General features: G+C 43.4%; 1 protein-coding gene across 1 annotated transcript in view; it reads right to left on the reverse strand.

Annotated features, from left to right (window-relative positions):
- The window catches only part of CNTNAP2 (contactin associated protein 2), a 1,972,370-nt gene that overhangs the window by 662,921 nt on the left and 1,285,645 nt on the right, over window positions 1-23,804 (reverse strand). Inside the window, exon 13 of the mRNA XM_058723957.1 lies at window positions 713-913. Coding sequence (XP_058579940.1) covers window positions 713-913 — 201 coding nt within the window. The remainder of the gene's footprint in view (window positions 1-712; window positions 914-23,804) is intronic.

Below are 23,804 nucleotides of genomic sequence, written 5' to 3' on the forward strand. Positions count from 1 at the left end.
AAGTGTGGTCAGAGCGCATGCTTTATTTCTGCTCTGTCATACTACAGACTGAGGGATTTCGTTTTCTGTCAACGTCTTGAATTGGTGGCCAAGAACCCCAAAGCACACGGATCTCTATTTCCAGCGCATCCTTTGGACACTAGTTTTTATACCTTTACCGCACACGCACACCCCCCCACACACACACTCGGAAGCATTGCTAAAAGTAAGCCATCCCACACCTAAACAATCAGGTCGAGCTCCTTGAGACAAACGGATCCTGTTAAATGACTGCAGACAGCAAAGGGCTCTGAATTCTATCGCTGTGCTACACGCTATTCATCTCGGGCGGCCTTTCAGCTTCTCCTTAAACACAACTGAACAGCTCAGAGGGCATCGCTTGAAAGTTCACAAGAGGCTCGGAGACAGCTTTGCCCGAAGCCACGACTGATCATTAAGCACCAGAAACACTCGTGCACGTATGTAGGCGCGGAAAGTTGAAAAACCTGGACGTTGCAGACCAGGGAATTTTTTTTTCTTTTTTTCTTAACATCGTACTTTGTCAATTTCGTTCTTCAGAAAACAAACCAAGTGCGAGTTGACTGTGGTCACAGCTGCCTGCACTTGGGGAGGCGGGACTGAGAGATGCTAAGTCACACCTGTTGGGTGGTGGCAGTCATTCCAAGCACCAGCTGGGACAGTAATTAAAAGGAACCCTCCATTCGCAGCCTACCTGGGGTGTTCAACAGCCTGGACATCTTGCAGAAGTAGGAGACGTACTGCTCGCAGTGCTCGGCGCTGCTGGTGACGGCACTGATCTGGTCCATGGAGGCGCTGTAAACGAGCTGCGTCACGGAGTATTTTTCTGGGCTGTAGCCCGCCACCGTGGTCTGCATCTGCAAATCGTGAGACACGATGGTCCACACTTTGTCCTCTGTGGGGAGAAACATAACGACGAAAACGGGTCGTTAGGACGCAAGTGCTTCCGCAAGCGGCAGAAAATAATTGGGTTCCACCTTCCCTGACTCGACATAGAACAGGGTTGAGGACAGCTAACCTTAAACTTCTATCCGAGAAGTCTTGCTTGTATAGACAAAGTAGAAAGAAATGGGTTTGTTTTTTTTTTTTTTAGTGTTTATTTATTTTTGAGAGGGAGAGAGAGCGAGAATGCAAGCATGAGCGGGGGAGGGGCAGGGAGACAGGGGGGCAGAGGATCCCAAGTGGGCTCTACGCTGAGAGCAGAGAGCCCGATGTGGGGCTTGCACTCACCAACTGTGGGATCATGACTTGAGCTCAAGTCAGACGCTCAAGCGACTGAGCCCCCGGGTGTCCCGAAATATTTCTTATTAAGAACAAATGCAAGATACCTCCGGAACACACAGAACGGACAGCTTATGTCTCCCATTGACACTAATATCCACAGCCCGCTATGTTCCCACTCCTTCCTGACGCTCTAACCCATCACACCTCTGATACAACAGTATCTGTGCTTTCTGAAAGGAACTGTGCTCTCTCAGGCCTCAGAATCTTTGTCTATGCTGTTTGCACTAATCAGAAAACGCACCCTCCTCTTGTCAACAAATATTTTCACCTGACCTTTTGGATGAACTTGGATCCTGCATCTTGTTATTGAAATGCTCTATACCTGGGCAACCACACAAATGAGTAATTACCTTGATGTTTTGGACCCTGAAAATTTCCATGTGCGAAAAGGAGAAGCAAACGTAAGGTTGATGAGTCTGAAATATAACCCTATGTACTCTTGAATTTGAATTAGAAGCATCACTATGAACCCATAATTTTTCTTTTTTAAAAATGTAGACCTACGTCTTAGCTCTGACCACTGGAAAAGGCCCCAAACAAGGACAACCTGTGGCACCAGATTGTCATCACCCAATAGGATTTTCCAGTAAGAGAAAACCGGGCTGCCAGGTGAAGTGACTGATTCCGGGGCTGAAAATGTACAAGATAAGCCTGGAACGTAACGTCACATAGAAACAAATGAGCTACTGCAAACGGAGGGCAGCTCAAAGCCCCCCCGGGACAGAGAAGGATGATTTTAACATCACTAAGAATCTCCTGCAATGGAATAAAATACATCTGGTATGTTTAATTCCAGGCGTTCATGAAAATAAAACGAAATGTTCAATTGTGGGAAATGCCAGGTAACTAACTCATTGTTTTGAATTTTAGGAAATAAGGACAAAGAATCAAGCATCTAGTCTACCTTACCTGCATGTTCTGTAACACAATTAACGGTCTCTTTACGGACGTATTTCAGCTCATACATGAAGATTAACTGAGGGAACCAGAGGACCATTATTTGGGAACTTCTGACAAGAAGGAGCTAAGCAACGGTACTCACGGCTCGTACTACAACCACAAGCACAACCAGAGGAGCTGTGCCTTCTGGTGGGATTGGAACACAACGCTGCATGGCAGGCAGTGTTGGCCCACATCAAACCTGACTTTCATCGCGCTTACAGTCCTCACTGCCAGCTCCTAGGACGTACAGGGGGAGGGGACTGTGTTAAGTGAGATCCAAGGGAAGAGTCCACAAAATCTCTGCAGTGTGAAGCTCTACAGGTTACGCAATCTAGTTTCTTCCACAAATAAATAAGTTACAAGGGAACAGAGATTAACAGAGACTTTCTGACCTAGTCCCTCACGTAGTTTTCCTTATTTCAGCAAATGACAACTCAGTTCTTCCAGCTGCTCGGGACAGGAGCCTCAGAGTTCCCGTTACATCCCCCACCCCCCTTCTTCGACACGCATCATCCAACCTCTCCGTGGATCCTGTCTGCTCTGCCTTCTACATTTGAGATCTGGGTGCACCTGACCTCCACCTCCCCACCGGTTCTGGTCAAAGCCCCCACCTCCTGCTGCCCACATCTCACAATCCCTTCCACCCCTCCCCTGCTTCCACCCCTGCACTCTCACACCTACCCTCCACACAGAAGCCTTTCCAAAATACGCCAAACTCGGATACTCTGCTCAGAGCCCTCACGTGGCCCGGGGTTTTGCTCAGTAAAAGACTAGTTGTTGAAACAGCCAGAGGTTCTCCGCGATCCAGCTCTACCTTGCCCTATTCCCTCCTGCTCTCCAAATGTCCCCCTTGTTTGTGGAGCTCCAGCCACACCGAGCTGCTTGCATCCCTCAAGCCTGCCGGCCAGCCCATCTTGGAGCCCGTGCTCTAGCTCTTTCCTTAGATAGCAGCAGGAGTCACCCCTCCTCCTCCTGAGGTCTGCCCTGAAGCCAACTTCTCCTTTGCTGAGCCCCTCCTCCACCACAGCTGCTTCCTATCTCCTTGTCCGGCTTTGTTTTCTCCATAGTATTTATCCCTCCCCGGCTGAGTGCCCATTTTCATTTTGTCTGTCCGTCTATGTTAGAAGGGGAGGAGGAAGGGGTTGTTTCCTTTTTTTGACAGAGAGAGAGCCAGGAAGGGAGAGAGAACGAGGGAGACACAGAATCCGAAGCAGGCTCCAGGCTCTGAGCTGTCAACACAGAGCCCGATGCGGGGCTCAAACTCACAAACCGTGAGATCATGACCGGAGCCAAAGTCAGATGCTTAACCCACTGAGCCACCCAGGTGCCCCAGGAAGAGGTTGTTTTCAATGCTGTATGCACGGTGGTTAGAATAGTCATTACACATAAGAGACCTTGACAATACATTCATTGAATAAAACTAATTAAAAAAACATAAATAGAACACAAATAACCTGATCCAGGAACTTCTTAAATCACTTTGGTTCAAGTTCTGGCTCTGACCTTCCTCAGGGACCCTGGGCGAGTCACGTCATTCTAAACTATAATTTCCCTTCATCAGTTACAATGTGCCTCTGTATTAGAATCCTTTCCACTTTGCTCTTCTGAAACCAACTAAAGCAAGTTCAAGTACGGTGCCCATGTAGTAACACATTTTCCATGGGATAGGATGATCGTTTTCCACGTTCACCTTTGGCCTGATCAGAACTGTCTTCCTTCAGCTGCTCTGATACAGCAACAAAATACAATGTGTTCTAGTAATTCTGTCTCTTTCTGACATGATTCTTACCGCAACGGATTGTCACCTATATCCAGACCTTCGCATTTACCTTCACCTAAGATCTGTTAATTAAATTCGGTGAACTTTATCTCTTTTCTGTTAAAATCAGCCTCTAGTATAGAGTTCTCAAATGTTTGACACTACTCGCTATTTACTTAAAAAAAAAAAAAATCCTTACCAGGACCATGTCTTTGTTCTATGGCAATATTCCAATATTCCATGACTTTCATTCTTTAACTCATAATGAAACAGCATTCTACTCTGACCCTTTCTCAAGTATCATAAGCCCCTTTTTAATTTACACAAAATGATGTTCATAAAGGCAAACATTAATTAAACAAGTAAAATAAAATGGTCACCCATTATGGTCTCTGTCAATAACTTTAAAAATATTAACCAATATGTTAATATTGATGAGTTGCTAACATTTTGGTTCCAGTGACTGCTTGGCCCTAAACCCTACACCCACGCATTTGAGCACACACATTTCTGTGCCAATCTTCTGGGCAACACGTTCTTTATATTTGTTTCATAGCCCATTCGCTCATTCGACAAACAGTACTGAGTATCCACTATGGATCAATAGGCACTAGGGGAACCACAGAGGAAAAAAAAATTCTAAGTGTTTGCAGTTTATGTTCTTGTATTCTAGTGGGGAAAAAAACCCAGATAATAAACAAAAAAATTAAAATATCATATGTAGTTAGCAATTGATAATGGTGAGAAAAACTACATCGGAGAATGGAAGAGTAGGCTATGCGTAGATTGCAGTTTTAAAAATTTTAAGTATAATTGATATGCGATGCCCTATTAGCTTCAGGTATATATCACAGTGACTCGATATTTTGATACATTGCGAAATGATCTCCATGGCAAGTCTAGTTACCACCTGTCACCATACTGAGTAATTATAATATTATCGACTCTACTCCCTATGCTGTACATTACATCCCCATGGTTTCCTTATTTTGTAACAGGAAGTTTGTAGCTCTTAATTCCCTTCAATTATTTTGCCCATCCCCCTGCCCCAACCCATACAGTAACCAAGTTTGTTTCCTGAATCTGGGAGTCTGTTTCTGTTTTGTTTCTTTTGTTTTTTAGATTCCACATATAAGTGGTTTCACATATAAGTGAAATCATATGGTATTTTTCTTTGTCTGATTGCATTTTCAGTTTTATTTATTTATTTTTTTAATGTTTACCTATTTTTGAGACAGAGACAGAGCATGAACAGGGGAGGGGCAGAGAGAGAGGGAGACACAGAATCTGAAACAGGCTCCAGGCTCTGAGTTGTCAGCACAGAGCCCGACGCGGGGCTCAGACCCACGAACTGTGAGATCATGACCTGAGCGGAGGTCAGATGCTTAACCGACTGAGCCACCCAGGTGCCCCTGTCTGACTGTATTTTTAAAGACCGAGGACAGCATAACAAGCCTCACTACGTGACATCTGAATAAATAAGATCATTGTCCAACAAGCCGTGTGAATGTCCGGGTGAAAGTATTCCAGACAGAGAAAGTGCAAATGAAAACGTTCTGGCTTGGGAATATTTCTGGTGTTGTTCAGGTATACAAGGAGGCCAGTGAGTGAGGAAGGAAAGAATAGCAGGAATTAAAGTTCGAGGTGTAATGGGGATGGGGGAGGTGTGTGACCCCAAAGTGAAATGGAAAGTCCTTGGCACAGGAAGGTTTGGAGCAAGTTAATGTGGCATGCTTAATTAAACTTATTCTCTGACATACTATCCTTTATTTCAATAAAATTATATACTTCAGAAGGCTTGAAAAACATGTGTGTGTGCATAGATAGATAAAGATTTAAAACTTTTTACATTGTCATGGCATTATAAAAGGAAATCTGTAAACTCTATTTTAATGGCAGAAAGCAATTACTGTTGATGCATCTTGCAAATTATTTTTTAATGCTTGCCTATTACACATCGCAATGGCTCCTTTGGAGCCATTAAATCTTAAGTGACAAATGGATATTAACAATTTTGCAGATATCCACCATCTAGAAGAAAGTTATACTGCAGAGAGTTTCCTTTGCTAGTATCATAAGTGAAAAATTAAGAATCCTATTCCCATATTTGTAATGTGTTTATATACAACTTATATAATCTGTATTATCAGGTATGGGTGTAATGCAAATAGAAACCACTATGTATGGCTGTTTCATTTTTATGAAGAAGCAATTGATAAGCGAGTGTATTTCACATACTCTCTTTGGATTAGTGTGTTATGAAAGTGCCTTCTGTGATTGCTGAGAGCTTACTCTCTGTCTCATCACGTAATCACATTTTTAAAAACTGTCACACTGTACAATGTTTTCAATACAGACAATATAATGATATTTTTCAAATACTGGGAAACATACGGAGCATACTGTGGAAACATATCCCTCTCCTTGGCAGTAAACAGGGTCTTCAAGATTACCCAGCTTAGTTATATTGACATGAGGACGTTAGAAATCTCTGCTACCTATGCCAGTGACCCCACATCCTTATCCTATCTGTTAATTCTCAAGTAATTCACTTCATGAGGACTCAAGTCGTCGTATGGCTGAAGTTCTGACCAGGAACTGATAGGAGACGACCAGTGGAAAAAAAGCAAAGAACAACTCCTCCCAGGATATAACCAATTTCTTTACCACGTATAGGCTATTTTTGACTCTTTTCTATGCTACCCATATACAATCTGAAGTTCACATTATAGAGCATTAAAAGTCCAGTTGGAGCTGAATCCAGTAGAAAAAAGAAATTTGCGTGTCCTATACATTTGCATATGCATCTAAGGGTCTTTGATTTTCAAACAATATCACCGGTACTGGTTGAGGACTCATTTGTTCATCTGAGAGCTTTTTTTTCTCACCTTTATTCATATGAACTCTGAAATAATCTTTAAAAAAAGAGACTATTGTAGACTACCTAAATTTAAAATGGTACATATAACTTAGAGGGGCATAACCAACATCAACTTGCAGTCCAAATTCCTTACAAGTCCTTGTATCTATTACAGTTACACTTCAGGAATGACTTTGGGTTTCTCCCTCTTACGATAACACAATGGGAACTGAACTATCGTATACGTATCACCCAAGACTTTTCATATTATCCTCAAAGTTCTCCTCTAATAAAATGCATTCCAATAACTTTATCTGTGGCTGTGTTTGGGCACAGGAGTCTTAATGGCTCTTATCCTGATTCCGTCAAACAGTGGTTGAGCCTTAACTATGAGCAAGATATGAGTAAGGATGGCCAATTAAATGCTACAGAAATTTCAGCCTTGGGGCTCCTGGGTGGTCCCGTCGATTAAGTGTCCGACGTTGGCTCAGGTCTTGATCTCACAGCCCGTGAGTTCAAGCCCCGCGTCAGGCTCTGGGCTGACAGCTCAGAGCCTGGAACCTCCTTCGGATTCTGTGTCTCCCACTCTCTACCCTTTCTCCCTTGTTCTCTCTCTCTCTCTCTCTCTCTCTCTCTCAAAAATAAATGAACATAAAAAAAATTTGCAGCCTTATAGGAAGACATATCCAAGGCAGGAAGCCTAACATTCGAAGGAAGCCATGTTCTCATGTGAAAAATTTTGAATCCCAAATAACATCAACATAAACATCTTAGAGAACATCCATTGTGACCATCTTCTATTAGAGATACAGAAGCCAAGTCTCAGGAGTGATAAGTCACTTGCCCAAATGACTATGAAGAGTTAGTGGCAAAATGATGGAGGCTTTGTCTCCTAAATCTGGATTTAGTGCTCTTTTCACTCTTCATCCCTTTGACCCAGTGGTGACATGGTTGGTGACACATAAAAAATTGTATTGTCTTCCCCACAGGAACCCACTAATTTTCAAAGAGCAGACTTTTTAAATGACCACAATATACAACCTATTAAACATAGAAAAATGCCATAAAACAGTAATATAATTCAATATTGCACGCATTCACAGCTATTTATTAAGCTCCTGTTTTCATCACGGTTAGGTTCTGGGGATATGAGAAGGACAAAGACTTGAATTCCTGTCCTCGACAAGCTTGTGGTCCATTGATGGAAAGAGAACAGTAGGCCTGGAATTACAAATCACAAACAAGTGCTAAAACAGAGATGTGCACAGGGCACCATGACACTGTGAGTTCCTACAGAAAGTCCACGTGGCCCAGGTTTAGAAAGCTGTGAAATGGCCAAGTAGGTATGGCACTGCCGGTGAATCAGAAAGGTTAAATAGTGATGAGCCACATGAAGGATAGGGTAAGACCCATTTTATTCTTCTTATAGTTAAGACCAAGTACTTTGGAGACAAAAAGGATTTAATGGGTGGGCTCTAGATCAATTGGAAATTGAAGGGTCTGGAATAGTGAAATATAAGATTCCAGAGCCCTGACAATTGTGCACGGGTTGGACGATCTAATGCATGGTCACAGGTAGGTGTTGAAAACCTGCGGAGATAAAAGATCAACTCATATTTTACAAGTATTTCTTCAAGGCCACGTATGACATACCTACAGCTAACATCACCTTCAACAGTGGAAAGTGGAAAGCTTTTCCTCTAAGATCATGGATGAGCCAAGGGGAATAAGATTAGGGATATATATGGGCTTAATCTAATGTTATATTTGATGTCATACTTGCTACTCTGGGTGTTGGATATAAGCTAGAAATATTTCACATTGAAACAAACGATCAAAGTATACCTTATTTCACGTAAACTTCAGACGAAGATCCAGATTTACAACGTATAATCTAGGAAATATTAGTGATTTTACCTGAGCTGTGTGTGCTTCACTAAGTCGCAAAATAATTTCTTAAATAGTGAGCCACCTGTAGTTAGTTGTTTAAAGTATTAATTTTTACAGAATTGTTTGTAACTCTTTTAGATAAAAAGACTCAGCATAAGGTTAGGCTGTAATACAGGTTTCTATTTTTTTTCTTCAGTCATTTGTAAGAGGATCTGTTTGAAAATCCCATCAGTCTTTCCAGAGTATAAGTTTGAAGACCATCCATTTCCTAGATCATTATTTTGTTTGGAAGACTTTCTCAATAAGTATAATCCTGCTGACATAATTTAAAGTATTAGCAATTCGGTATCACATTTTGCTCCCCCCCCAGCGCCTATTGTGTGAGCATTCCAAGCATCTCTGTAGCCTAGCCTCCAATGACATAGGGGCCATTTCACCATGGCGGGCTGGGGTGGTTCGAGCCATTCACAATGGTAGCTCCGTACGGGCTCAGAAGGCATAAGCAGCTCTCATCCCGTGTGGAGAAATCAGGTATGTAAAGCAGATGGGGCCTCTGCAGGAAGCACCGGGAAAATGAGCTAAATGTACAGATGACGTTCTGCGGGTGGTGGAAAGTGTTGATCATTTTCATGCTCACAATTCCAGCCCAAAGATGGATGACAAATCGAGTGCTGTGAACATGTAGACATACTGGGTGGATGATTCTCACCCACCTGAAGAACAATTTGGAGCTTCTTTGTGTCTTTTTACTAAGAAGGCATTAGCTATTCTCTGGGAAGAAGGATATGTGCTAATGGTTTTGTTCCATCGTAGGGACGTTAAAATTCTTTCACAATACGGCCGGAGTTATTGACTGCATTTCTGTCAGCACTTGGACAAGCTAATCTTCCCTCCCCTTTGCACTCACACTAGGTAGAGATGTGGTGCATGTGTTTGACCCTCATGAGTTCATCTCTGTGGCAACAAGGAGTTTTCTGCCCGGTGTGGCAAGAGAAAGCTGGGGCGCCTGGGTGGCGCAGTCGGTTAAGCGTCCGACTTCGGCCAGGTCACGATCTCGTGGTCCGTGAGTTCGAGCCCCGCGTCGGGCTCTGGGCCGATGGCTCGGAGCCTGGAGCCTGTTTCCGATTCTGTGTCTCCCTCTCTCTCTGCCCCTCCCCCGTTCATGCTCTGTCTCTCTCTGTCCCAAAAATAAATAAAAAACGTTGAAAAAATAAAAATTAAAAAAAAAAAAAAAGAGAAAGCTGCTTTCTGGTTCTTGTTGCTTATAAGAGAAATTAGATTTTGATCTCAATTCCAACTTGGGACTAAGTAAATGTCACCCAGGATCAGTGACTGACCATTCCTGTGGACCTTTAAAGATAACACCTCCTGTTATTTTAAAAAATATCTTGAAACGTACTATATACTCTAGGTGGAAAAAAAAAATCACTTGAAATAATGACCTCCCACTCTGGTCTACCTCTTGCTGGGCTCTGACGGGTGGCCCAGTCTCGGGGCCTGGCTGTCTCCTGTGCCTTCAAGGCATCTCCCCCTGGTCTCAGAACTAACTCTTTCACTTCTATTTAGTCTTGGCTCAAATGGCATATCTCCCTGAGGCCCACCCTGCCTGCCTTATTCAAAGTTACAACCCACACTGCCCCTCACCTTCTCCATTTGTTGTCCCAGAGCACATGTGGCCTTCTAACATAGTATATAGCTTACTTACTTACGATGCTTCTTTTGTGCTGTCTGCCTCTCCACCCCACCCCCACCTTCCTCAAAGCCTGTAAACTCCACTACGCTGGAGAATTTTTTTATACCTTTTTTTACTGGTGCATCTCAAATTCTGAGCAGTCTGCAAAAGTTCAATGCATATTGTGCTCATTATATACCTTAGTCCTTTCTTCATTTAGTTTATAACAAACCTCTATCCCTATCATCTTTGATCATTCCTATAAAGTACCCATTTGAAATATAGTTCATGGGATTATAGATCACGCTAGAGCACTCGACAGTATTAAGCTTCAGAAAAACATTGCGCATTGAGAAAGTGTTTACAGGTGAAAAAATCAAAGCGATATCGGAAATTACAGAGTATAGGTATTGTACCTGCGGTATTTACAAGAGGTGAAACTGCAATGATTTTTAAAAGAGCAACATAAAAATATACCTCAGGTGCAATGAGCATCTTAAAGCCACCACCAATTCTATCCAGGGTGGAGAGTAAGAGAGTAAGGGTCCTGTGCTAAGTACATGGATGCCTCCTTCCATGACAAGAATGTCAGGAGCGGAGGGACTTTTGCTTATGAACACCTTGCTGTATTCCAAGCACTTTTCTAGGCCCTGGGCACACAAAGATGAGTGAGGGTCATTAAAGCCACCAAAGACCTAGTGGAGGAGGAACCCAAAATAAGGAATTACGGTACAACCTTTAAAAGTAACTGCTAATTTTCAGGCAATGGTCAGAATAATCCAAGCAGTAAGACTTAGTGTATAAATCATAAACCCACCTATCACCCACACCAAGTTCTTTAACACATGTGACGCTTTAATATTCTCTAGTATTATACTTTAGGTATATTTTAGGGTTGGGGAATTTTATTTTCTGTTAGCACTGAGTTTAAACCTAACTTGCAACAGGCTGACTTGAGAAATGACATTCTTCCTGAAGTTTCCGAGAAGCTTTGATATAGCAGAAAACATACAATTGGAAATGACAGTTTGATTCGTTATTAACAGAACAGAATCTTACCACATGACCTTTCCTTTCATGTTGACCCAAGCTCACATCACTGCTCCCTGAAATTTTGGGAGATCAAACATATCCTAGCAGTTTACCTCTTTAGGGACACTAAGGGCTGTGGTGTAAGTAATCCTTCCCATTAGAGGATTTGTGGCTGTTCTCCCTTCTTCCAACCCAGGCACGAGGCTTCATTAATTTTTTTTTTCTTTTCTTTATTTATTTTTGAGAGAGACAGAGATAGTGCGAGTGGAGGAGGGACAGAGAGAGAGGGAGAGAGAGAATCCCAAGCAGGCTCCATGCTGTCAACACAGAGCCCAAAGTAGGGCTTGAACTCATGAAAGCATGAGATCATGACCTGAGCTGAAACCAAAAGTCAGACGCTTAACCGACTGAGCCACCCAGGCATCCCCCCAAAAATTGTGCTGGTGATACAGATAACATTTATCACCTTGGAAAAAAATCCCCAAATAATCAACTTCTCTAAGTATTTAATTTTTCCCATTAAGTCAGTTTCTCTTCACTGAAGCAGACCCCATTGTGAGGAACATTAGCAAGACAGTCTGACAGATTAAGTTCCTTGGTAAGGATAATTAGCTAGAAATAACTTTTTAGGGAAAGAAACCCTTAAAATATCAGAGTTAACATATACAAAGGAAGTGGAACTGGTGTTCTCACTTTCATTTCAACAGAAGTACAAATGTATTAGGTGATTTCACTTTTTAAAAATGATTCTCTGTGAAGCTTCCTAAATCCTAGGCTGACTCTCAACGAAGCAAGTTCTGCCCTGATCCAAAAACACAGCCACCTGCCCTAGCTCTTAGTCCATCAGGGTTCAGATGGTTAAGCACTTTGCAGAAAATACTGCCCACTTCCCAATCCCCAGTACCACACCAAGTTCAAGTTAGATGTCCTTCCATCTCCATCTGGTTCCTAAAAATCTAAGTTTACCAGTGGGTTTGCATTTCTCATAGCACGTTTGTAACGTATTTTTTGTAGCCACCACTTGTTAAGTTGCCAAGGGCAATGTGGGCATCACTGTCCTTGCTTAATCCTTATTATCTAACAGAATACCTGGTGGAGGGGACTCAAGTGCTCAATAAATGTGTACTGAGCCAACAAAGCAGTATCAGGCATGATAAAGTTAATTCATATTCTGGGACCCACAGAATGGAGGCTGCCCAATTATGAAACAATTGGGGAAATTGAACACTGGATATTTAAAGACATTAAGAAATTATGATTGGTTTTTAGCTGTGATGACGTGATTGTGGATATGCTTTTTAAAAAAAGAACCATGATCTTTCATAGATACAGGCTAAAATATCACTGATGCCTGGGACTTGTTTCAAAGTGATTCCATGGTGGGCAAGAGGGAGACCAATGAAACGAAACTGGCTGTCACTGGCAACTTGTAGAAGCTGGGCTATGGGCACCCAGGACCTCGTACGGCATTCTCATTTTGGATATGCTTGGAGGCTGATCACCCAGCAGAGAAAACACACACTTCTCACAATAACCAAGGGATTCTTACAATTTGTATTTATTTCACGTAGAGATTTTAAAGCCTATTTTTTTTATCTTGGATAAGGGAATGACTGTCTCATGAATATTGACATGACCTATTATCACCACCCCTCCATTTGTAGAAAATAGGATATGATTAAAGTAATTAATGTGCAATTATCAAATATAATTTAGAGGCAGTGGGTATTTATTTTGGAAACACAGTAACCAGTGGGAGGGGGAAGTGAAAGAAGGAGGGCAAGTGGAAGGAAGGAAGGAGGGAAGGAAGGAAGGAAGGAAGGAAGGAAGGAAGGAAGGAAGGAAGGAAGGAAGGAAGAAAGGAAGGAGGGAAGGAAGGAAGGAGGGAAGGAAGGGAGGGAGGAAGGAGGGAGGGAGGGAAGAAGGGAGGGAGGGAGGGAGAGAGGAAGGAAGTAGAGAGGAAAAGGACAAAAAGTGAAGAGAAAAAGAGACCTGGAACATTCTGTAGCATGCAGAATGGGATCTATGCTATAAAAGGTGAAGTGAAGGTGGGTCACCTAGTGATCAGGAACAAGATGTGGCAGAGACTGGGAAGCTCTAGTCCGCCTCCTCTTTGTAAAGTCCTCAAGGTGGAAACACTTATTACAGTTTTAAATGGACAGAAAAGTCGAAAGAAGAAGAAGATTTCATGGCGCATGGAATTTGTATCCAATTCACACGTCCACATCCATAAATGGAGTTTTACTGGGACACAGCCAGGCTGATTTGTTTACACATTGTCTCTGGTTGCCCTGCCCCATGAAGACAGAGTCAAATACTTGTGACAGATGCCGTGTGGCCCACAAAGCCTAAGATATTTACTCTGTGGCCCTTTACAGAAAAAGGTTACTGACCCTTCGGCAAAAGTGACAAGTGAGAAAGCGGAAAGAAGGAAGAAAAACACTAGCTTTATAGGATTTTTAAGCCTACGGGATTGAAACTGAGAGATGACAGCTCGAAAGGAGTGATCAAGTAATAGGACAAATCAGTGGAGGATGACAGAGGAGGATGTAACCCACCCAAGCCCAGGGTCCCTTCTCATTTCCTGCATGAGGAAAGAGCATAATCTAAGTATAGACTTTGACAGACATCTGCAATTTTTTTGTACAGGTATACTCAAATTCTCCGATTGAGTGATTTTCACCTACTGTGGTGAGTACAAAGTTTTCAAATATAAAAACCCGAGAAACACTATCAAGGTGTTATCTGACATCTATGAATCCAGCCGAACCTACCGTACTGGGCTGAAGAGCGTTCTCACAAAATCTGTGACCTCCCAGACCCTGTAAATGTGCCCTCATTTGAAAATAGGGTCTTTGCAGGCGTAATCCAGTTTAGATGGGGTCAAACTGGATTACTATGGGTCCAAATCCTGTGCCCGGTGTCCTCGTAAAACGGGAAACGTGGACATATGGACATAACACCGTGTGACAATGAAACAGACATTGGAGTAATGTAACCACAAGCCAAGGAACGCTGAGTAGGGCAACTGCCAGAAGATGGAAGGCTAAGAAAGGGTCTCTCTAGAGCCTGCAGAGAGCACACGACCCTGTGGCCGCTTGACCCCTGAGGTACAGCCTCCAAGACGATAAGAAAATTAATTTCTCTTATTGTAAGCCACCCATCCATTCGGTGGTCCTGTTATACCTACCGATCACCTTTATGCCCTGGGCCAAGTGTTTTACTCCAATCCTGTATTCCAGGTAAAAGAGGAAAGCAGTGGAGTCCTCATAGCATCGTCTTACGTTGGACAGTTTCATCCAGCATGGTGGTAAATGGAGGACACAGGTAGTTGATATCCTTAACAAGCTCACAGCCTAGGACTTGTGTGTCGATGTTGGGGAGGCCTACGGGGGGGGACACCGGATGGAAAGGGTGTGCTTCGTATGGAGTGCTGATCTGCAGGGGCAAGGCTCTCATGTAGCTGCAATCACCCCACAGGGGTTTGGGATGCCTGCCTCATGCCTTTTGCTTCCAATGTGGATACAGTTAATGATCCTTAGAACTCCTCTCTCCCACTCCACGATGTAAGTGGTTTCCTGCACTGCCTTTCACCTCAGGACAGTCATAGGGAGGTGCCAGCCATTCTGGTATTTGCTTGACCTACTGTCGCTGGCAGTGCTGAGGACTGGTAAGCCTTAGGCATTATTATTCCAGATCAACACTCACCGTGGGACAACATGGTGTTAGTGACCAGAGCAAGACATAGGTGCCTCGCAAAGGCCTGAAGCGGAAGAAATAATCAACTGATTAGATTCCCCGGATAAATATTTCTGAATTGCTAATGAGAGTCAGATGTGAAAATCTGAAGTTCCCACTTTTGCTGAGAACAGTCCCCGCTGCTTATGAAGGAATATGGGTTATGTGTGTCTGTAGCGGCAGGTGGTGTGGGGGTGGGGGGGTGGGGCAGGGAATCCAAAAGAGAGGATTTAAACCTGAGAAAGGTACTTCTCTGAGATGAGCTTAAGGTACTTCTTTTTTTTTTTATTTTTTCAACATTTTTTATTTATTTTTGGGACAGAGAGAGACAGAGCATGAACGGGGGAGGGGCAGAGAGAGAGGGTGACACAGAATCGGAAACAGGCTCCAGGCTCCGAGCCATCAGCCCAGAGCCCGACGCGGGGCTTGAACTCACGGACCGCGAGATCGTGACCTGGCTGAAGTCGGACGCTTAACCGACTGTGCCACCCAGGCGCCCCAAGGTATTTCTTATCTAACTTGTATGGTATCAGTGGGCATCACCAAAGTTCGTTCGTTCATTCATCTGTTCATTCATTCATTCATTCATTCATGCAATAACCATGCCCACTTACTCTAGACCCCTAAGCCATAAGTTTGTTCATGGTAAATAAAACAGACCTGGCCTTGACTTTCAGAGACTGTAACGGAGATCAAATAGAAAAAAAAAAATGAATAAAAACTCAACGAGACAGGTGATTTGAAGGAAATAACCAGATAACAGTGTTAAACAGTAACAGAGAGGAAGCCCCTAGGGCAAACTCAGCTCAATGGGTATTTAAACTGGTCCTAAAAGATGAAGGAACTGGTGGTGGGGGATGAGGGAGCCAGGGTCAAGTGTGGAACAGGGGAAAGTTCCAGGCAGAGGGAGAAAATGGCGGAAAGGTGGGTTCAGGAAGCAGAGGGGACTGAAGGAGGCAGGTGCGGTTGGTCAGGCTGAGGAGTCCTCCTGTGCAGGGCGTGAGGCCCTCAGAAAAATGCAAAGTATGATAGGAAGCCTGGAGAGGTTCCAAGCAGGGAAGCAACACAATCCAACGTCTGTTTTTCAAAGGTCACTCTGGCTGTTATTTGCAGAGCAGGTAAGAGTCGATAAGAGTAGAAGCAGACAGGCCATGTATAGCTCTGAATAAAACCCTGCATAAAGAGGACAGTACCAAGAATTAGGGTGTTGGCAGCGGAAGTTAGGTGCATGAGTTTGAAACGCATTTGATAGGAAAAAATAAAAGAAAAAAAATACTGATGGGTTGGATCCGGCAGGTAGTAGAGGGGGGAAGGGAGGGAGAGACAGACAGAGTCGGGTGGTGGGGCAGAAAGAAGTAGACGATGTAGGAAGAATGCCAGCCAGCTTTCTGGCTTAATAAACAGGAAATGAAAGAACACATTTTTGCTGGTGGAGTGATCAAAAACTCCATTTTTTTTTTTTTTTTTTAAATTTTTTTCAACGTTTTTAATTTATTTTTGGGACAGAGAGAGACAGAGCATGAACGGGGGAGGGGCAGAGAGAGAGGGAGACACAGAATCGGAAACAGGCTCCAGGCTCCGAGCCATCAGCCCAGAGCCTGACGCGGGGCTCGAACTCACGGACCGCGAGATCGTGACCTGGCTGAAGTCGGACGCTTAACCGACTGCGCCACCCAGGCGCCCCAAAAACTCCATTTTTAACAAGCCAGACTTGAGGTGCCCAGGGGACAGTTAAATGTTTGTATCAAGTAAACAACTAGATATAAGCATCTGGGGCTTAGAATAAAGGTCACAGCTGGAGAGGTGGACATCTGTGTGGCAGCATATAGGTTGTATTCAGTGCCATGGAAATTAAAAGAGGTAACTGAGGGGGAATGTGTAGAAAGAGCAAGACAAGCCCAGGACAAGGCTTGGGGACCCTAACTTGCATTGGCTTCAAAGGAGACTGAGGTCAGTAAAACTGTGTAAGTTTCTAGCAGTCAGACAGGGCGTGTCCACAGTGCATCCCTCAGTGTCTTCCCTACTCTACCCTCAGCAACTCCAACTTCTGAGGGTCTCAGGACAGGTAACAAGGCAAAAGGGAATAGCCCCGCAAGAATTGTTCAGGTTAAGTGCTGTGCGCTCAAATGATCAAGTGCTGGCTGTAATTGGAAAAGCATTTTGAGAAATGAGCTAAGGCTGTAAGTTATAATGGGAAGCAAGATGAATACTCTTCAGAAGATCATTTGCTTCCGTCGAATACATTATTGCAAATGAGATGATGTACATCAGCAGGGAATATTTCAAGCCACCTAACGTTTTTAAGTGTCCCTATAAAAATCCTGAAACTTTTTCAACTCAGAAGTATGACTTACACATCGGATAGAGTAACATTTATATCCAGACCTGCATGACATTTCCAAAACGAGGCTTCTTTGGAGATTAGAAAAGAAGGCATAACAATACCATTGCAGGCATAAATCGGTGAATCTTTTGAATGCTAAGGTTGAGAGATGGCAAATACGGATCGGGGCCACTAAATCAAGACATAAGTCACAAAGGTAAGAAGGGGATGCATGAAAAGTTTACTGGCTGTGAGAGGAGAGAAAGTGGCACGTTAAGAAGAGCAAACATTTATGGCCGTATTAATAACCTCTTGGTTTAAAGAGCCTCGTATGGAACTTCTCCCAGGTCTTACCTGTCTCCCTTTCTTAGCTGCCCGCAAACAACGTGGATATCTCTCCGTTCTCCCTACGCTCGGGATTTCCATCCAAGCAGAAGGTGGGAGAGGAGGGTCTTCTGTTTCTCCTCTTCTGCCTCTCACTCTCTTTCCACTTTAATCCCCATCAGCTATTTCTCATTCCTTTCCACGTTGGTTTGCTTGTTTGTTTCTTCTTTTCTCCTCCCCTCCCTCTCTCTTTCTCACGCACCATCCACAGAGAAGGTTGGGTTTTTTTCCCACTTGTGCGGTACGAACTCGTTTTTAGCCGTATTCTTTCTTCCTCAAAAGCGCACTTTAATCTGTTTTGACTGTGATACAACGTAGCTTTAGAAGTTCAAGAAAAATTGTTTCTTCCTCTAAATTGCTAAGAGTTTGTATAAGCCTAATTTGAGGCTCAAAAGTGAGTAAGAACTCTCCTTTCCAGGGAATACCTACTCTCCCTTCCCTGGGACAACAGACTTAGTCTCAAGACTTGCCTGAGTCCCTTAGCAAGGATAGAAAAGGGATGGAGAAGGGAACGCTCTGGAAAGAGAGCACATCAGATAGCATTTCAAAGCATGTCCTTGCCCCAGTGGTATCACTTACATACCGTTACACACGCCGTGTGTTCACTTATTAGTAGGTGGTCAAGCCCCTCATCAAAGGCTACCTTCTTGCTCTAGGAAACCTTACTCCATAGGGCATTTGGTGACATGTGTGACTTTATGGCCAGAGACCTGGTGGGAACGTCTCTTGCCACCAGGAAAGCCGCTGTCAGCTCTGGGAACTGAGACACCAGGAGACGCCAACTCCTCTGGAATCATGTCAGTGGAGGCAGAGGAGCAGTCGGAAGGTGGTAATACGGTAATTCTTCCACCTGTGTAATTAACCCGTGTCTGCATCTCATTGTGAAAATGGGGGTTATCTGCTCATTTTATGAGGTTGTCTTGAGGACTAAATGGGAAAACGCACGAAAAACACTTAAGAGAGAACCAGTTGCCGACCCAGCACCCACACAGTGTCAACGATTGTTGTTGTTTTGGGTCCTCCTCATCTGTCGGTCTTCAAAATCCTGAGAAACGGGGATATCAAAACTGGATACATACCAAGCAGTTGGAAGCAAAAGTGATAACGTTACTGCCTTCATAAACTCTTAAAAAAAATTTTTTTTAATGATTATTTTTGAGAGTGAGAGACAGAGCGTAAGCAGGGGAGGGGCAGAGAGCGAGGGAGACACAGAATCCAAAGCAGACTCCAGGCTCTGAGCTGTCAGCCCAGAGCCCGACGTGGGGCTCGAACCCATGAACCGTAAAAATCATGACCTGAGCTGAAGTCAGAGACTCAACCAACTGAGCCACCCATGGCCCCCTCATAAGCTCTTAAATCTCCATATTCCAGAATGCCTCAGCTCAAACAGTAGAATTACATGTACAATAAATGACGACAGTCATTATCGTGATAGCGAACACCAGCATTATTTATGAACTTAGTTTGTAACAAGTGTCTCATTTAATCCTAATGCAACTTTACACCACAGGTCCTTCAAAATGACTAGTTTACAACTGACTCTGTAGTCAGAAGACTACAGAGCCAGCAGACAAATGGAACAGTTGAAATTAATCATAGAGATGGGTCATTCGTGGTGCAGTTCACTTCCAAGGCCTCTCAGAGGAAGGAGAATGAGCACATTCACCAGGTTTCTGGGCTTCTCTGGGCTTCCATTTCCTCACTCGTAAGTGAGGCTATATACACCCGAAGACCGGTAAGACTCCTTCTATCTCTGAAACTCTACGGCTCTAACATCTAGCCGTGGAGATACCCAGCACGCAAAGGAAAATCAGAGGGAAGGCTCCCCCAAACCATACAATGATTATTATATCCTTTCCAAAAATTACAATGACTATCCCTTTCCGCACTTCTCTTCAGCGAAAGTTACCCAGCAAGGTTGCCTCAAGGGCAATATCTGCTCTGTGAGGGCCACAGAAAAATGAAAACGTTTAGGTGATGACACCCGAGATGACGTCACTTTAACGGAAATAACATTTTGAGTGACATTTAATGCTTTTGTCCAAGTCTCTGCATTGGATCCTGTAGCTATCCGATATGTGAATGGCGGGGGTGACTCTCACCTTCAGAGCGGCAGGGTGCGACCATGTGGAAGAGTTTCTCTAGAACGGCAGATAATTTTAACTTGAAGTAACCCTTGATCAGAGATGAGACTGCTCATTTGTCCTCAGGGCCCAGGCCTGGAGAAGTCATAAAGGGCATAATGGAAATTTCACAGTGGTTGGACAAGTTTATCCTCCGAGCCCTGTTATGTGTTTTATTTTCATCTCCACAGAAATGCAGACGTGGGGCCGGATAATTTGTTTCAGATGCCACTTTGGATTTTTTTTTAAAGCAGGGAAATGTAAGGAAGAATACAATTTGAAAATGTTGCGAAAAGGGAGGTAAATGTATTAACATGAGTAGAGAGTCATGGGGCATTTCATAGAATGAAGGCTGTATGAAAAATACAGGAAAGTAGGAAAAAGGAAATAAATCATACAGTTTAACCACCTGTCAACAAAGAACCACCACTTTTATTTTTATTATTATTATTTTTAATGTTTATTTATTTTTGAGACAGAGAGCACGAGTGGGGGAGGGCAGAGAGAGAGGGAGACACAGAATCCAAAGCAGGCTCCAGGCTCTGAGCTGTCAGCACAGAGCCCAACATGGGGCTCAAAATCACGAGAGAGAGAGAGAGAGAGAGAGAGAGAGACAGAGACACAGACAGAGAGAATCCCAAGGAGGCTCTTCCCTGTCAGCACGGAGCCCGATGCAGGGCTCAAACTCATGAACCATGAGATCATGACCTGAGCCAAAGTCAAGAGTTGGACACTTAACCAACTGAGCCTCCTAGGTGCCCCCTAAGGGTTTATTTTTAACTATAATTGATTACTTCTATAATATTGGCATTAGAGCTTTGAAATAATATAGCAAAATATTCCTTCTAGCTAATATTTTTTATTCATTCATTCATTCACTCACTCACATATCAAATATTTCCTAAGTGCCTAAGAGGAACACGCACTTCGCTATACTAAAGACACAGGTCTAAATCAAGACACAGCCTCTGCTCACACAGCACTCTCAGTTCAGGGCAGAAATAATCGTACTGTATTGTGCTGATGCTCTGAGGGCGCATGGGAGAACAGCTAACTTAAACAACGTTGAAAATCGCAGTCTGTTAATCGTTTTTGTAAAGGATGATATTGAGCTTTTTGGACTATATCAAGTAGTCATGTGAAAAGACTTGACTGGGACTTCAAGCAAAGAGAATTTGAAAAGGCTGCGAGATGTAAGCAGTCTCCTCTCGCTGCAGGTGAGAGAGTGGCCGGGTCACGTAGACAGGTACAGTTCCTTGAGCACTGATGTGCTGGTGGGCACCGTCCTCGTGGTTGCTGGAGAACAAATGAAGGATTTAAGCAGCATGAAACGTGGTCAAGTTTTCATTTTTGCATGGTTATTCCGCTAGTTTGGGGAGAACCGATGATAAAATATATGAACGCAAATTAGGAAACCAATAGAAAATGACGTTAAAAATGGAGAAAGGGGGGGATTGAATGGAAAGATACCACTATGGGCTGAATTGTGTCCCTTTAAAATTCACATACTGAAGCCTCAACTCCCAGGGCCTCAGACTGCCCCTGTAGTAGGAGAGAGGGCCTTTGGAGAGGTAGGTAAAGGAAAATGAGATCATATGGGTGGGTCCTAATCCAATAGGACTGGTGTCCTTGTAAGAAGAGAAGAAGACACCAGGAGGCACTCATCCAGAGACAAGACCACATAGGGACACACAGGGAAGGCAGCCATCTGCAAGCCAAGGAGAGAGGCCTCAGAAGAATCGGACCACGCTGACACCTTGATCATGGACTTTCAGCCTCAGAACTGTGAGAAAGTGAGAAAATTAATCTGTGACTTCAGTTGCCCCACTGAACAAACTAACAGATACTGAGGAAATAGAAATGAAAGTACTTGTTGACTAAACGGATGTTCGTAGTCAAAGGGGAGGAGACAGACAAGAAAACTTAAAGTGTTTTGATTTGGATGACAGGTTAATAGAGATGCCTTGCACCCAGTTGGGAAACCCCAGATTGCAGTGGATGGCGCATTGAGATTGGCAAGTGGGAGTCAGAGGAGACTCTCTAAGAAGAGATGGTCAGCGCAGCATTAAAAATACAATGTGAAGTTCAAGAGAGGGGGTATAGGGTTCTGTTCTCTCTCAGTGAAACAGTTTCCTTTCAGGTATTTGCATGCACCAATCCCTCGTTTAGAAATAAGGGCTTGGGGTGCCTGGGTCGCTCAGTCAGTTGAATATCAGACTCGACTTCGGCTCAGGTCACGATCTCATGGTTTGTGAGTTCGAGCCCCATGTTGCGCTCTGCGCTGACAGAATGGAGTCTGCTTGGGATTTTCTTTCTCCCTCTCTCTCTGCTCCTCCCCTGCTTGTGTGCTCTCTAAATAAATAAATAAATAAATAAACAAACAAACAAACAAACATTAAAAAATAAGGACTCAGTTCAAATCATCATTCTACCAGAGAGCCCTTTCCTGACCGTTCTGTCTAAAACATCACCTCCTGTCGCCAACATTCACTCCCCTTGATTTGTCTTTATATCTCCCATCATTTTATCATTACATATTTCATTCACTAACAGAATCCTTAGTATTTGGAATGGTATGTGATATGTCACAGCCTATCGATTATTTTTTTCTACTGGATCTTCCCCCCAAAAAGTGGAGGAAACGGGAGGAAGGAGGGATGCGAAGACGTCACCAGCCTACCATGACTCGCAAACCGAGGATGTTTTCTTTTACACTTTGAAATGGTTGAGGAAACAAGGAAGAATAGTATTTTGTAACATGAAAAATTTATGAAATTCAAATTTCAGGGCCTATAAAACAAATGTTATTCATCTACACGGCTACTTTTACCTATGGTAGCAGAGCTGGGTTATGGCCACAGAGGAGGCTGTATGTGGCCCGCAAGAAATGTTTACTGTTTAGCCCTTTCTCGGAAAGGCTCTCTGCCCCCGATAGATGCTATCTACAGGTCTTATACGTTGCTCTTGGGGGTGTGTACTGAGGTCACCACTTTGGGACGCAATTTGTCGTCACCAAGCGGAACATTTACGTCGTTTCTTCCCTAGCAATTCTTGCTCTTTATCACAAACTCTTGTACCTTTAGAACAAGAAACATTCACAAGAATATTCTTAGCAGCACTGTCAGGAAAACTTACAGACAATCCAAAAAGCTATTAACGGAGGAGTAAACGTGCCACTGTAGTATACGCAATAGTATTAAATTATACACATGATGCGCTTTTTATAAATGAAAAAAAAAAACTAAAAAATGTGTTTAAGGACTACATCTACATGTAAGAAAACCATACAAAGGACATCACCAAAATGCACCATTCAGGTTGACCGTTACCTGTGGATGGTGGGGAGGGCATGGAATGGGAAGGAATCATAAGTTTCCAAGACTATTGCTAAGGTCTGACCTCTTTTGGGAAGTGATAGATTTGCAGACCCTTATTATACTGTTATTAATTAAAAGTTGATCAGTAAGTGATGGATAATGAGGGTATGACCAGGGATTATGATTAATCTAATTCTGTGTAGGTGGGTGGCAGGGGGTGGAGGGTGCATGTGTCAACTTCACCAAACTTGAGTGCTAGTCTTAGCACTTTTAAGAACCACCTATGTGATTTTCGGACACTTGCTTTAGTTCTCTAGACATTTACTTCTTAAACAAAATACAGAGTAAGGACCTGATCCTTTCTAAGGAGCCACTCAGTTGTAAAGGTCTGTGGTTCTGTAAAATTAAGTGGTAGTAAGATCTGTTTGCGGTTCACTGTAGAAGCAAATGCTGACCTGAAAT

The sequence above is a fragment of the Neofelis nebulosa genome, chromosome 4 (genome assembly GCF_028018385.1).
Source record: "Neofelis nebulosa isolate mNeoNeb1 chromosome 4, mNeoNeb1.pri, whole genome shotgun sequence".
In the NCBI taxonomy this organism is placed as follows: domain Eukaryota; kingdom Metazoa; phylum Chordata; class Mammalia; order Carnivora; family Felidae; genus Neofelis; species Neofelis nebulosa.